The sequence below is a fragment of the Procambarus clarkii genome, chromosome 14 (genome assembly GCF_040958095.1).
Source record: "Procambarus clarkii isolate CNS0578487 chromosome 14, FALCON_Pclarkii_2.0, whole genome shotgun sequence".
NCBI lineage: Eukaryota > Metazoa > Arthropoda > Malacostraca > Decapoda > Cambaridae > Procambarus > Procambarus clarkii.
The window spans coordinates 33,864,153-33,879,906 of NC_091163.1; the positions used below are offsets into that span (position 1 = coordinate 33,864,153).

Here is a 15,754-nt window from a genome sequence, read left to right on the forward strand (position 1 = left end):
GATAAATGATGGGTTGAGAGGCAGCCAGAGAGCGATAATCTGTGATAAATGATGGGTTGAGAGGCAGCCAGAGAGCGATAATTTATGATAAATGATGGGTTGAGAGGCAGCCAGAGAGCGATAATCTGTGATAAATGATGGGTTGAGAGGCAGCCAGAGAGCGATAATTTATGATAAATGATGGGTTGAGAGGCAGCCAGAGAGCGATAATCTGTGATAAATGATGGGTTGAGAGGCAGCCAGAGAGCGATAATCTGTGATAAATGATGGGTTGAGAGGCAGCCAGAGAGCGATAATCTGTGATAAATGATGGGTTGAGAGGCAGCCAGAGAGCGATAATTTATGATAAATGACGGGTTGAGAGGCAGCCAGAGAGCGATAATTTATGATAAATGACGGGTTGAGAGGCGAGGGTGGAGGCCAGTGTGAGGCAGGCGGCGGCGGAGCGGTGGCTGCCTCACTCCCTCATGATGGCCGCTAAACACAGGAGGTCTGGCGAGGAGGACAGGCAGCCTAAGGCCAAGAAACATCCTCCTGCTGCTGGCCAGAGGGAGAACTCGGCCAGCAAGCCGGCCAGGCCGGGGCCAGACTCCCGGCCACCTTCTGCTGTAGTGGTCCTAGTGTGTGGTGAGTCCTGGCCTGGTGTGGTGGGAGTAGTGACCCGCTCATCTCCCACCTTCTCACTCATCTCTCTGGCTCTCCTTCATCTCCCAGCCTTATCCTCTCACTCATCTCTCTCTGGCTCTCCTTCATCTCCCAGCCTTATCCTCTCACTCATCTCTCTCAGGCTCTCCTTCATCTCCCAGCTTCATCCTCTCACTCATCTCTCTCTGGCTCTCCCTCATCTCCCAGCTTCATCCTCTCACTCATCTCTCTCTGGCTCTCCTTCATCTCCCAGCCTTATCCTCTCACTCATCTCTCTCAGGCTCTCCCTCATCTCCCAGCTTCATCCTCTCACTCATCTCTCTCAGGCTCTCCCTCATCTCCCAGCCTTATCCTCTCACATCTCTGAGCTTCTCCATCATCTCCAACACTCACTCATCTCCCAGCCTCATCACCCTCACACCGAGATGCTCATCTCTCATCATCATACCCAACTTGCTTTCTTATTATGAGAACTGTGTTAGGCGAGTCTTAGGCTTTGTGCTGTGTTAGGTTAGGTTAGGGTGTGTGGGTTAGGTTAGGTTAGGTTCGGTAAGGTTGGATGGGATAGGTTAGTAAGGTTAGGGTGGGTGGGGTTAGGTTAGTAAGGTAAGGTTGGATGGGATAGGTTAGTAAGGTTAGGGTGGGTGGGGTTAGGTTAGTAAGGTAAGGTTGGATGGGATAGGTTAGTAAGGTTAGGGTGGGTGGGGTTAGGTTAGTAAGGTAAGGTTGGATGGGATAGGTTAGTAAGGTTAGGGTGGGTGGGGTTAGGTTAGTAAGGTAAGGTTGGATGGGATAGGTTAGTAAGGTTAGGGTGGGTGGGGTTAGGTTAGTAAGGTAAGGTTGGATGGGATAGGTTAGTAAAGTTAGGGTGGGTGGGGTTAGGTTAGTAAGGTAAGGTTGGATGGGATAGGTTAGTAAGGTTAGGGTGGGTGGGGTTAGGTTAGTAAGGTAAGGTTGGATGGGATAGGTTAGTAAGGTTAGGGTGGGTGGGGTTAGGTTAGTAAGGTAAGGTTGGATGGGATAGGTTAGTAAGGTTAGGGTGGGTGGGGTTAGGTTAGTAAGGTAAGGTTGGATGGGATAGGTTAGTAAGGTTAGGGTGGGTGGGGTTAGGTTAGTAAGGTAAGGTTGGATGGGATAGGTTAGTAAGGTTAGGGTGGGTGGGGTTAGGTTAGTAAGGTAAGGTTACATAGGTTTTAAAAGCTGTTGGTGAATTGTCTTGTCTATGATGTGACAGTAGCTTCTTACTGTCACTAGTATGATGGCGTAGGTCAGCTGTCGTGTGTGGCCGCCCCCTTACACTGTCATGTGTGGCCGCCCCCTTACACTGTCGTGTGTGGCCGCCCCCTTACACTGTCGTGTGTGGCCGCCCCCTTACACTGTCGTGTGTGGCCGCCCCCTTACACTGTCGTGTGTGGCCGCCCCTTACACTGTCCTGTGTGTGACTGCCCCCTTACACTGTCGTGTGTGGCCGCCCCCTTACACTGTCGTGTGTGGCCGCCCCCTTACACTGTCGTGTGTGGCCGCCCCCTTACACTGTCCTGTGTGTGACTGCCCCCTTACACTGTCGTGTGTGGCCGCCCCCTTACACTGTCGTGTGTGGCCGCCCCCTTACACTGTCGTGTGTGGCCGCCCCCTTACACTGTCGTGTGTGGCCGCCCCCTTACACTGTCGTGTGTGGCCGCCCCTTTACACTGTCGTGTGTGACTGCCCCCTTACTCTGTCATGTGTGGCCGCCCCCATACACTGTCGTGTGTGGCCGCCCCCTTACACTGTCCTGTGTGTGACTGCCCCCTTACACTGTCGTGTGTGGCCGACCCCTTACACTGTCGTGTGTGGCCGCCCCCTTACACTGTCGTGTGTGGCCGCCCCCTTACACTGTCCTGTGTGTGACTGCCCCTATAGTGTCGTGTGTGTCATGTGTCATCTTGATAAAGCCAGTCTAACCTAACCCTACTTTACAATCCAACCTAATTTTACCTTAACTAACCGAGCCTAACCTAGAAATTTATACAATGTCAATAACTAGAAAATGAGCTTCGTTGAAACATCTGTATATGATTTGGCCATACCCCTAGACAGTGGGGACCTGGTGACTGAGTGGACAGCACTTGGGATTCGTAGTCCTAAGGTTCCGGGTTCGATCCCCGGCGGAAACAAATGGGCAGAGTTTCTTTTTACCCTGATGCCCCTGTTCACCTAGCAGTAAATAGGTACCTGGGAGTTAGACAGCTGCTACGGGCTGCTTCTTGGGGATGTAATTACCTAAGTGTAGTTACAGGATGAGAGCTACGCTCGTGGTGTCCCGTCTTCCAAGCACTCTTTGTCATATAATGCTTTGAAATTACTGACAGTTTTGGCCTCCACCACCTTCTCACCTAACTTGTTCCAACCGTCTACCACTCTGTTTACAAAAGTGAATTTTCGTATATTTCTCTGGCAGCTTTGTTTTGTTAGTTTAAATCTATGACCTCTTGTTCTTGAAGTTCCGGGTCTCAGGAATTCTTCCCTATCAATTTTATCGATTCCTGTTACTATTTTGAATGTAGTGATCATATTGCCTCTTTTTCTTCTATCTTCTAGTTTTGGCATATTTAACACTTTCGCGCTTTAGATTAGAGATAACTCGTTGCCGTTTTCTCTTACGATTCCGCATTACAGCCGAGTTTTCTCGTCCATCGAAAAAATATTTCTATAAATTCCATTTTTTAACCGAAATGGATGGGGATACTTTTGTTTTGTAGGGAATTTATTTGCGAATGTTTTGGTACCAGAATGAATATTATATCACATAAACTTCTATGAGTAAAAAAAAAATACACAGTATGTTTGGGGGTGTGGCGAGCGTGTGGCAGTGGGTTCCCTTTAGCCGTTGATATATCCAACACGTGGGAAATATTTGTATGTGTTATGTATATGTCTGTGTTGGGAATTTTACTGCGATCACTGTCATACAAATTATAAAATGTTTCAACAAGTATAAACATGACAAACATCAAACGAACGAAAACAATGCGTTCGTTTCTGCCGCGAACGCATACTGAGCGACGTGGTTCTATATTTGGCGCTTCTCTTACACATGCTTTGTACAAATGTTATACAGTTCATCTTATAGAAAATTTTATTGCGAACACATTGGTATAAAAAAGAAATACGTACATAGAAAAGTAGGGTCAGGAAACGTATAAACTTTCCAAGCATGATTTCCCCCCTGTGTTTTCGCCAGTGCGCTCGCGGCTAACTACTCTCCACTTCACACACTCTTGCGGGTGGGCAATTACCTATATTAAACATTCATATGCATATGTCCGTGTAGAGAATTTTATTGCGATTCCAATGATACCAAAATTAGCGATGTAGGACAACTGTAGGCTTCGCAACCATTAAGAGAGTGGAAACATTTTGTTGCTGTTTGGCGCTCTCGGCGAGTGATCTGCATAGTTTTTTATTTGGTGTTGATACTCCTTATGCTTGGGCGGCATTTTATAGGTATGCTCTTGTAGACAATTTCATTGCGAACACAGTGATACCAAATTTAAATACGTGCGCCTTCAATTATTGTCAGGACAGTCAAAAGAGTGTACACTTTTCGGTCTTACCGCATAGGCGCGCGAAGTGCCGAAAGCATCTGGGGTATTGTTTTTTTTTTAGCGCTGAGAGCGCGAAAGTGTTAATGCCTCTAACCTCTCCTCGTAGCTCTTGTCCTTCAGTTCTGGGAACCACTTAGTGACATGTTGTTGCACCTTTTCCAGTTTGTTGATGTGCTTCTTAAGATATGGGCACCACACAACCGCTGCATATTCCAGCTTTGGTCTAATAAAAGTCGTGAACAATTTCTTTAGTATTTCTCCATCCATGTATTTAAAAGTAATTCTGAGGTTAGAAAGTGTAGCAAAGGCTCCTCGCACAATGTTCTTAATGTGGTCCTCAGGTGACAGTTTTCTATCTAGAACCACCCCTAGATCTCTTTCTTTATCAGAATTCTTTAAAGATTTCTCACATAATTTATGGGTTGTGTGGGGTCTATGTTCTCCAATTCCACATTCCATAACATGGCATTTATTCACATTAATTTCCATTTGCCAAGTGTTGCTTCATATACTTATCTTGTCCAGGTCTTCTTGAAGGGCATGACAATCATCTAAGTTTCTTATCTTCCCTATTATCTTAGCATCGTCAGCAAACATGTTCATGTAATTTTGTATACCAACTGGTAGAATATTTATGTGGACAATGAACATTACCGGTGCAAGAACTGATCCCTGAGGTACTCCACTCGTGACATTCCTCCAATCCGATACCTTGCCTCTGATTACGGCCCTCATTTTTCTGTCAGTTAGGAAATTTTTCATCCATGTTAGTAGCTTACCTGTCACTCCTCCAATATGTTCCAGTTTCCAGAACAACCTCTTATGGGGAACTCTGTCGAAAGCCTTTTTTTGGTTCAGATAGAGGCAGTCAACCCAACCATCTCTTTCCTCCATGTGTAACAAAATGGAGGCCTGGTCAAGGACCAGGTCTCAGGGATGCTAAGCCCCAGAAATGATCTAAAGAAAATCAGAAATCAGAAATCATCTAAAGATAACCTCAAGATAACCCCCATGAAAATTGCTGCAAACAATGAAAATCTATTACGAAAGGCTCAACCAAATTTTCATAGATACAATCGAGCTAGACAAGTTGTTTTCAACTATACACAGGTTTGAGATTGAGTTTACACATGTTCCAACTTCGTTAAAAAAAAATCAGCCCCATCTGGTGGCCAGCTCTGTGAACCTTCACTTATGGGAACTAGATGAACATTTCCAAATGCAGTAGTAATTTTTGTGGATTAACTGAATATACATATAAGACACTTCTTTTACAAGGATATTTTGTAGAAAAATAAATTTGAATATGTTTCATCATATATTGAAAGTGATTTTCATGTGGTTTTAAAATGGAAAACATGATTTTGTGCATGTAAATACAGTACAATACATATTTGGGTGTTAGTAGACCAAAAATGTGTGTTCAGTCTGCCAGAAAATACTTTAGTAATAAGTGTTCTGATACTATGTCATCTATTGTGTTATTTATTAATAGTTGCATTGTTATCTTATCAAAATTAGTGAAGTGCATTAATTAAAATGTACAAAATTTGACATGACTTTCAGCAATTTGCTGTGGGGTTGTGCACAGTGTCCACGTAGCCACCATGTTCGAGAACGACAGACACTTCTCACACCTCTCCAACCTGGAACGGGAAATGACCTTCAGAACAGAAATGGTAATATTCTATACCCATTATATTATTAGGTAGAAATGTTCTACCTAATAATGTTCTTCTAGGAAATGTTCAGATTAATACCAATTTAAGTATTTTACTGCAGTTTAGAAGAATTTTGTATGTACTTTGAGATAGTAGTGGTATGATACGCATTGTTATTATATCCTTATATTTGCAGTGTGCCGCATAGATGATAATCATCTGTTACTGCATGATGAGAAAAGGTGTGTGAATTATTGATGCCCACATAGTTCTTAACTCACAACATGGTTGGTGTGCTGCCTTTTCAGGGTTATGCCTTTATAATCCTACATTAGTAGCCTTTAGTGTCCAAACCTTAATAGTACCCTGGGGTACTGGTTCAGCACAAAAAATTACACTATATAGTTGTTTATGTAATTTCACAGATTTATATTGATATTCTACTATCTTGTGCTACAATCTCTTCCCAACTTGGTGCCTTCTTTTGATAATTACGGTACTGTACTTACTCCACCATCTTGTGAGTCTGTATTAACTCTTACATGACTCCAGTTGCTATCTGCATTTACCTCTCTTGCTCAAATTAAATTGTTTGATATTTTGTGAATTATTTTTTATGATGCACACTATAATGTAGGACTTTTGTTAGCCGAGCCATTTAAGGGTTAATTTGTCAGCGTGATGCATGCGGGTGAGGGGAATATTTAATTTTCTTTTGATTATTGCATGATTTATTTTAGTTACTTGCGACCAACCCCTCATCTGACTCAGATACTGTTCTCATGATAGGCTCAAGCACAAGATAGAGACACAAGCTGGGACAACTAAAAATGACGGATGCTGTTCCAGACCATCAAAAATTGTCATAAGTCAAATTTTTGGGGAAAATAATGTACTGTTTTACAGTGAATGATGGAGTTACTCTGCTTTTCTGACTATGCTTTCTGGGGGGAGCCCCGTCGGCTCCCCGGAGCTATCCCAGGCTGATATGCTAATGTCAGACTTTGGCATCAGTCATGTGTATGGAGTTCTTAGGCCTACCGGGGACCACGGCCAGAACCAGGCCCCCTCAGAGAGGCAAGGGGAGCAATGGCCTATAGAAGCCCCCGTGTAGTTGGAAGCATTCTATGTCTGCCATCGACCGGAACAGGCACCCAGAAAGGTAAGCGCCCCAAAACAAACCCCTATTCTGGTTAAAATTGCTACCTAATACCGAACTAGTGGATAGAACTCCCCAACCGAAAACAAGCAAATTAGTGTGACGTCACACACTGCCGCGCCGCTGTCTGCGCAGCTCCCCCCTCCCCGGGAGGGGGAAGGGGGAGCCCCAGACCCCCCGCGCCGGCTACCCACACCTCAGTTCTTGAGGCTGATGCTATAGGCGATGGTCGTGTGCTCTGGCTCCGGTGTCGCTACTGCACTGTGCTTTGAGTGTGGTGTTAGTTTTGTGGGTGCGAGAGCCAGGAGTTATCTTCAGTACTCGGGCTGCATGCGCCTAGGGCTGCCTTCCCTAGGTGCCCTGTAAGTACTGCCCTTGGGGCTTGGGGCCACCTTCCACAGGCTCCTCGGGGTCTGCCTCTGCTGGTCCGTTTTACCTTTCGGTTTTTCGGCCGCCTGTTGGGCTCTTGGGTGTTCTGTTCTCCCTTGTTACCGGCAGGTAAGAGGCAGTTTGCACTGGTAGGGGCGCAGGGTGCTGCTCAGCTTGTAATTCCCGACATCGCGGCCGGCTCTGTTCCTTGGGGTTCGCTGTCCTTTTGCGGGGTTTTGTTTTTCTTTTTGTTTTTGCCTGGTGGGGGGTTCTGTCATTTTATTCAGTTTGTTTTTGCCCTTCCACTGTTCTCCTCGGTGGCGCCCCCTGCTAGGTCCCCGTGAGTGTACACGTCCCTGGGGTTCAGCTTTAGAAGTTTGCTTGGTAGTTTTGGGCGCCGGTTTGCAGCACCCTGCCTGGGACTACCTGAGCGCGAGTCCTCTTAAAGTAAACGCTCAGGACCCTGGGAATTCCCTAGGGGGCGCGTGGGTCCGATGGATGTGACCCCGGAGTCCCCACTCGCTGTGTGCGAGTTTGAGGGTTGCTCGGTCCCCTTGTCTCAGGGTGACCCTCATTGTTTTTGCCTCTGCCACGCTGCCTGTTGGGTTGGTGATACTTTCGACCCTGAGTCCTGTGAGTGTTGCTGCTTGCTTGTGACTCAATTTACCCAATCCTCTGATGATTCTATTCGGGTACAGGCGGCACGTGCGTTGCAGTCTAGGTTTCGTCTGTTGCAACGCGCTCGGTTGGTTGCTTCCCCGGATGCCCCGGGGCTGCCCCGCTTTGCTTTTCGAGACCCGGACTTGGGGGTGGGGTCGCTTCGATCCTGGTTCAGTCCGCACCTCCTCGTCCTTCCCCTTCTGTTCGTTCTGGTCCCCCGCCCCTGCTTCCGGCCCCGAAGCGTCTGAGGGTTTCGGGGTCGGAGCAGGGGTTACTTGATCTCGAGACTCGGGCAGCTTCGGGGGTTGCCCCTTCCGGGGGGGCGGCAGAGGCATTCGAGTCTTGTCTCCCGGCCGAAGCTTCAGGGTCTGACCAGTGGGCCCCCCTTCCTCCAGCTTTTCCGGCTGCTCCGTCCTTGTCTTGTGAGGTCGGGGCTTGGGGAGAGGACTCGGCCTCGGGTCCTGTGGTGACGGACCTCGAGGCTGGGGAGGGGCTGACTTGGGGGCCTTGGGCCCCGCTGGACCCCGCCAGGGTTTTTCATCCCACTGAGCGGGGCTTATTGTTACAAGGAGTGGGGTTTTCTTTCCCCCCCTCTGCGTACGAGTTGGATTTGGTGTCGGCCCCTCCCCGGGTACGGTTCCGTGTTCCCCCGGGTACGTCGGTTCCGTCCTTCCGGAGGTTTTCGGCTTATCGCATCCAACCTGGTGTGGTGCGAGCGGCCTTTGCAGCTTACCTCCTGCGTGACCCGGATTATGCCTCGGAAATGGATCCGTCCACGTTCAGGTTTGGGACTTCGTTCCCTTTCTGGCTCCGTTACGAGGTTCCGGAGTCATCCTGGCTAGCAGACTGCCCCTTGTTTGGTCTGGATTCCTGGCATTCCTTCTGTCGTTCCCGCACGCTGGAGTGGCGGGAAGCTTCCACGGTGCTTCAGGTTTTCCTGGGGGGTGAACTTGAGTACCTGAATGAGTGCTTGTTTGCCCCTGCCCTTCCCCGCGATGTGGGCGTTATTCAGCTCCATGTGCAGGTTCCCTCCCTTTCGGCGGCGCTCGTGGCGGAGGACTTGCGCGCTCGGGGCCTTTTGTGTTCGGCCTTGCGGTTCTTTTCCCTCCTGGAGCTGTCTTCGGATTGGCTCGTGGAGGATGTGGGGACGCTTGGGTCCGTCCCGGGGTCCGGCACCTTGTCCTCGGCTGCGCGTTCGTCGGCTGCCTTGTTGAAGCTGTTCACGCCGATTTTGCGGGATGCGGTTTCCCTGTTCTATGCTTCCCGTCTCGCGTGTCGGCAGGCGGTGCTGGGTTCCTCCGTGGCAGGCTGCGTCGGCGGCTTGTAGTCCGATGTCGGACTTGTTGGTTTTCCGGGGGTCCCGGGGTGGGTCTTCCTGGAAAGGTCGTGCCAGGGCTCGGGGTTCCTCTCGTCGTGGTAGGCCTCTGGTGTCAGGTTTGGGGTTGGCTCCTCCTGCGGACCCTCCCTCGTCTGGTCGGCGCGGTGTTCGCGCTGTGCGGGGTTCTGGGTCTCGTAAGGGTCGCCGGCCCTTTCGCGGTTTGCCCCTTTGACGGGGCGATGGGGGGGCGGCTTGCGCTGTTCGCCCGCGCCTGGTCCCACGATTCGTGGGCCTTTCGGGTCGTGTCTCGCGGCCTGCGGTGGCGTTGGGTGGCCCCTCCCCCCTTTGGGGGGTCGGGGCTGGCGGGGCAGGCTTCTCCCCCTGCGCTCTGTCGAGTCGTCTTGGAGTGGGTACGCTTGGGCGTCGTCGAAACGACGTCGTCCCTCAGATGGGTTTCCCGTCTGTTTCCGGTTCCGAAACGGGACTGCGCGGACCTGCGGTTCATTCTGGACTTGTCCCGTCTGAACCCCTGGGTTCATTGCCCCTCCTTTCGGATGACTATGCTGTCTCAGGTTCGGCTCCTCTTGGAGCCGGGTGCTTGGATGGTGTCCCTGGACCTCCGGGACGCTTATTGGCATGTCCCGATTCATCCGCGGTTCAGGGACTGGCTCGGTTTTGTAGTGGGGCGTCTGAGTTACCGCTTTCGTTGTCTCCCGTTCGGGTTGAACCTGGCACCTCGCGTGTTCACACGCCTTACACGGGTTGTGGTGGCTCGTTTGCGTCTCCTAGGTGTTCGGGTGTTGGCCTACCTCGACGACTGGCTGGTTTGGGCTCCCAGCCAGTCAGCTTGCTTGCTAGCCAGGGATTTGGTTCTTTCCCAGCTCGCCGGGTTCGGGTTCTTGGTGAACTGGAGGAAGTCCCATCTGGTTCCCTCTCAGGTTCGGACTTGGCTGGGTCTCGTGTGGGACTCTCGGACCGCCTCCTTGTCTCTCCCTCCGGAGTCTCTCCTGCGGCTGCGGTCCCGCCTTCGTCTGTTTCTGGAGGGCCCTCGGGTCACCCGGCGGTTGCTCGAGGGGCTGTGCGGGAGCCTGAACTTCGCGATGGTGGTCTACCCGCCGGGTCGGGTTTGGCTTCGACGGCTGTTCTGGTTCCTTCGGGGTTCCCCCTTCCGCCTCTCTCGCGATCGCAGAGTTCGACCCCCGGGGGACTTGCGTCGGTTGCTGCGTCACCGGCTTCCTCTTCGGGTTTTTCGGGGTTCAGTGCCTTGGCGCCTACCCGAGCCCTCGCTCGATGTGTACACGGATGCGTCGTCTCTCGGCTGGGGTTTTGTGACCAGTGCTCACCAGGCCGGCCAGGGGCGTTGGGATCCGTCCTTCCGTCGAGCTCACAGTACGGTGCGGGAGTTCGCGGCAGTGTGGTTTGCTCTGGGGAGGATTCGGGTGGCCCGCGGATCGACGATTCGGCTCCATTCGGACTGCTCTCCGGTGGTTCATTGCCTGAACCGCGGGGGTTCGATGCGGTCCTTGTCTCTTTGGGGTTGGTCGCTTCGGGTGACTCGTCTGCTGAGTTCTCGGGGTTTGGCTCTCCTGGCGGTTCACGTACGGGGCGTGTCCAACGTCTTGGCCGACGCCCTGTCTCGCTTCGTTCCCCTCTCCACGGAGTGGACGGTCGACGACGAGTCCTTCCGTTGGCTTTGCCAGACGTTCGGGCGCCCCGAGGTGGACCTCTTCGCGTCGGCGTGGTCGCGGCGTCTTCCCGTTTATGCGGCGCCCTTCCCCGATTGCGAGGCCGTCGGGGTCGATGCCTTTCGGCTCGACTGGTCGAGGTGGGGGTTCCTGTACCTCTTTCCCCCAGTTCGGCTGTTGCTCCAGGTCCTGACTCGCTTAGAGACTTACCGGGGGAGAGTTGTCCTTCTGGCCCCTTGGTGGCCGGCCCAGCCTTGGTTTCAGGCGCTGGTTGCTCGGTGTCCGAACCCGAGGGTTTTCCCGCGGCTCCGCCTCTTTCAGCAGATCGGGCCGGTACGTCACGTAGCTGGTTCGATCTTCTCCTCGAGTCTTCGCGTATGGTTTTTTTGACTCGAGTCTATCATCATCTCTATGGTGATCAGGTGGCCTCCTTGTTGGTGTCCCACCTGAGGGCTTCTTCTCGGCGGCAGTATGAAGTTTCCTGGCGGTCCTTCCGTTTCTTTTTGCGTCTTCGTCGTGTTAGCTCCTTGTCTGTTCGGGTGGTCTTGTCCTTCCTCTCGTGGTTGTTTCAGGACCGTCATCTTATGCCTAACACTGTCGCTTCGTATCGTGCGGCGCTGGCGGAGCCGCTTCAGCTTGCTTTCGGTATCGATGTTACGTCTGCGCCGTTTCGCAAGCTGTCTCGTGCATTGTTTCACCTCCGGCCTGCTCATGCGTAGCCTGAGCCGTCCTGGTCTTTGGACAGAGTGCTCTCTTTCCTTTCATCTCCTCGTTTCGTTGTGGCCCCTTCAATCCAGGATTGTTTTTCCAAGGCACTTTTCTTGTTGGCTTTGGCCTCTGGGGGTCGGGTAGGGGAGCTTCATGCTCTCCTCCGGCGCAGGGGTTTCTGCTCTTTTGGTCGTGGTGATAGTTTTGTTCGTTTGCAGCCGTCTCCTTCTTTTCTGGCGAAGAATGAGACTGCTGCGTTCCGGAGGGGTCCATGGGTGGTTGATGCTTGGTTGGTCAGGCCGGGGGTGCATCATGTTTTGTGTCCGGTTGCGGCGCTTCGCCGTTATTTGCGCGCCACAGCTTCTGTGTCCGGGGACGCGCTGTGGGTTGATCCGGTTTCCCTTCTTCCCTGTTCGCGGGTTCGGGTCTCTCAGGTCGTCCGCAGGGTTATTAGGTCTAGCCAGCCTGCGGTCTATCCCCGTGCCCATGACGTTCGTAAGTTCGCGGCTCTTGCTGCCGTCTTTGGGAATATGTCTTGGTCTGATATTCGGGCGCGGGGATTTTGGCGGTCGAACAGGGTCCTGGCTGCTCGTTACCTTGTGAATGTCCCTGGCCCTCGTCGGGCCTGTGTTGCTTTGGGTCGGCGGTTGCAGCCAGTTGTCTCGGCTTCGAGTTGAGGGGTGAGCGACGACCGCCTCCCGGGTAAGTCCCTCTTTTTCTGTCTGTGGGTAGTTAGCTCCGGGGAGCCGACGGGGCTCCCCCCAGAAAACCAGCGTTGAATGTAATGAAACGCCATTTTCTGGGTGAGTCCCGGAGGCTCCCCGGCATCCCTCCCTCCCTCCGGTCGGCGGTTTTTCGCGTTTTTGACATCCAGCCTCAAGAACTGAGGTGTGGGTAGCCGGCGCGGGGGGTCTGGGGCTCCCCCTTCCCCCTCCTGGAGAGGGGGGAGCTGCGCAGACAGCGGCGCGGCAGTGTGTGACGTCACACTAATTTGCTTGTTTTCGGTTGGGGAGTTCTATCCACTAGTTCGGTATTAGGTAGCAATTTTAACCAGAATAGGGGTTTGTTTTGGGGCGCTTACCTTTCTGGGTGCCTGTTCCGGTCGATGGCAGACATAGAATGCTTCCAACTACACGGGGGCTTCTATAGGCCATTGCTCCCCTTGCCTCTCTGAGGGGGCCTGGTTCTGGCCGTGGTCCCCGGTAGGCCTAAGAACTCCATACACATGACTGATGCCAAAGTCTGACATTAGCATATCAGCCTGGGATAGCTCCGGGGAGCCTCCGGGACTCATTCAGAAAATGGCGTTTCATTACATTCAACGCTGGTTTTTTGAAGAATGAAGAGGTCTAATTGCTAAAGGAAGAGGTGATAGAAGGTGACGAAGCATGGGTTGCATGCTTCGTCATGCCATCTGCCATCTACAGTATAGTAGGTGAACCATCTACAGTGTCACTAGCTGCTCTTGATTAAATCTTGCTCTTCATAATACAAAGTCAGCTCCAAAATTTGATCTGAACAAATTAAAGGGAATACCATTCATAACTTTTTAACCTCTCATGCTCTCTGGGTGAAAATAACTGAGAAAACTAAATGATCAACTTGTCAAGCAATGTATATCTTCCAACAGATTGTGACTAAAGAAATACAGTAGAATCTCGGTTGATGAATGACCCTCTTTACAAATTTTTCGGTATACGAGGTCAATTTCCTCATAAAATTTGACTCGGTACTCGAGGTTTGCCTCAGTTGTCGAGTTTGTTGTTATGTGTATGGATCAATGAGCTCGGGGTTCTGCTGGGCGTGGGGCGAGGCGCGCTCCGCTCAGTTTACCAGTGTATCCTGCCAAGTGTCGACTGTACTTGAATTCTTTGTGAAGAATTTCATTGTTTTTCTGCGGAAGCCCTTTCGGCTCCCTTGAGCTATCTGACTGATATGCGATATATTAGTCTATGGCATTAGTCAATGGAGTTCAGCCTACTCCATTGACTACTTCGTTCAGCTGACTGATATGCGATATATTAGTCTATGGCATTAGTCAATGGAATTCAGCCTACCTGGGACCATAAGCCAGAATTGGCTCCTTCAGCAAGGCACAGGGAGCAATGGCCTCTGGAAACCCCCCACCTAATTGGTTGGGGGCATTCCTTGTCTGTCATTGACTATGGTTAGGCACCCAGAAAGGTAGGCATAACAAAACAAACCCCCACTTTGTTAGAAAATTGCAACCGAAGACCGAACAGGGAGGCAGAACTTCCCCAGCTCTCAAGGAAAGAAGCAAATGTCACACACCACCGCTTGCCCATGCAGCCCTCCCCTCCCCAGGCCCCCGCACCAGCTACTCGCACCCCAGTTCGTTGGCTGATACGATCTGGGGTGGTTGTCAACTCTAGCCTCGATTTCTTGGCAGTGTTTTGCCTTTGTGATGTTTCCTGCTGTGTTGTGATGTGGTGGCCAGGTGTAACATCAGTGTAATGGGACTGTATGCGCTTAGGGCTGCCTTCCCTAAGCACCCTGTAAGTGCTACCCCTGGGTGCTAGGGTTCCCTTCCATAGTGCCTTTGAGACTCCACTTCCGTAGGGGTTTTTGTGCTCGGCTTTTACCCCCTCCCTTGGGGCCAGCTGGAGTTTTGTGGCCTTTGTTTGGCCTTGGGTAGGAAGTGGTATTGTTGGTGGTTGGAGCGCAAGGTGCTGCGCAACTTGCCTACCTATGCAGCGGCCATGTTCCTGTTCCTCCTGGAGACATACTTTTGTGAGGTTTTTCTTTAATTTTTGTTTTCTTTGCCTGGAGAGGGGGGGGGGGGGGGGTGGCATCTGTCTTGTTTGGCTATTGGTCCACTTACAGTATTTTGATGGTCCTCCACTAGGCCCCAGTGACTGTACACGTTGCAGGGTTAGCTCATATTTTTGGATTTCATACTTTCTTTTTAGGGGGAAGGGCTTTTGGGTTTAACCGACTTTGCAACATCTTGCATGGGCTTCCCGTAGCAGTCAGCCTACAGGCCCTGGAAAACCCTGTTGGGGCTTGGTAAACTGATGGATGTGTCTTCCAAGTTCCAACTTGCCTCATGCGAGCTTGAAGGCTGCTCTGTGCGCTTGTCTCAGGGTGACAGTCTCCAGTTTTGCCTCCGTCATGCTGCCTGTTGGGTCAACAACACCTGTGACCCGGAGTCTTGCGAGACGTGTTCTCTGCTCATGCTCCAATTTACCCATTCTATAGACAGGTTTGAGTACAGGCGGCATCCGTGTTGCATGCTCGGTTTAGGTTGCTGCAACGCGCCTAGGCTGGTTGCCTTTCCAGACATCCCAAGGCTGCCCCGTTTTGGTTATAGGGACCCGGACTTGAGGGTGTTAGTTGCTTCAACTTTGGTTCCGCCCACGCTGCGCAGTCCTTTCCTGGTTGGTGGTGTTCACCCTGCTTCCCCTTCCCCCTGCTCCCGGTTCTAAAATGTCTGAGGGTTTCAGAGTCAGGGCGGGGTTTAGTCAGTGTTGAGGCTCAGGCGGCTTCGGGGGCTGCCCCATTCGAGTTGGGATGGAGGCATTCAAGTCTGTTCCTCCTGCCGAGGCTTCTGGGTCCTACCAGCAGACCCACTTCTTTCCTGCCTTTCCCCTGGACTCTGCCTTTTCTTCAAGGTTAGAGGGCGTGGAGGCCAGCTCTGCCTGGGGTCCTGGTTTGGAGGATCTAGGGGTGGGGGAGGAGTTGACCAATAGTGTCAGTTTCTGAGCCGGCTTTGTCTGGTCGGTGCGATGTTCGCTCTGCTTCTCGGCCAGCTTCTTGTAAGGGGCGTCGGCTGTTTTGCCTGTCGCCCCTGTTTACGGAGTGATGGGGAGGCTGCTCTTTCTGTTTGCTCACGCCTGGTTCCACGATTCGTGGTTGTTTCGGGTCGTCTTCTCAGGCTTGTGGTGTCGTTAGGCGGCTCTGCCTCCTTCAGGGAAGGGGGGGGGTTCGGGACTGGCAAGTCA

At 51.6% G+C, this 15,754-nt stretch overlaps 1 protein-coding gene across 2 annotated transcripts in view; it reads left to right on the top strand.

Moving 5' to 3' along the window:
• The first annotated feature begins 392 nt into the window (after positions 1-392).
• Positions 393-15,754, top strand: part of LOC123770997 (protein C-mannosyl-transferase DPY19L1) — a 49,892-nt gene continuing 34,530 nt past the window's right edge. The window contains exons 1-2 of one of the 2 annotated variants that reach the window (XM_069324452.1): positions 393-627; positions 5,799-5,911. In XM_069324452.1, coding sequence (XP_069180553.1) covers positions 468-627; positions 5,799-5,911 — 273 coding nt within the window. In that variant the 5' untranslated portion in view covers positions 393-467. Of the gene's footprint in view, positions 628-5,798; positions 5,912-6,089; positions 6,136-15,754 lie in introns of those variants that run through there. The other variant, XM_045763195.2, reaches the window with a different exon arrangement.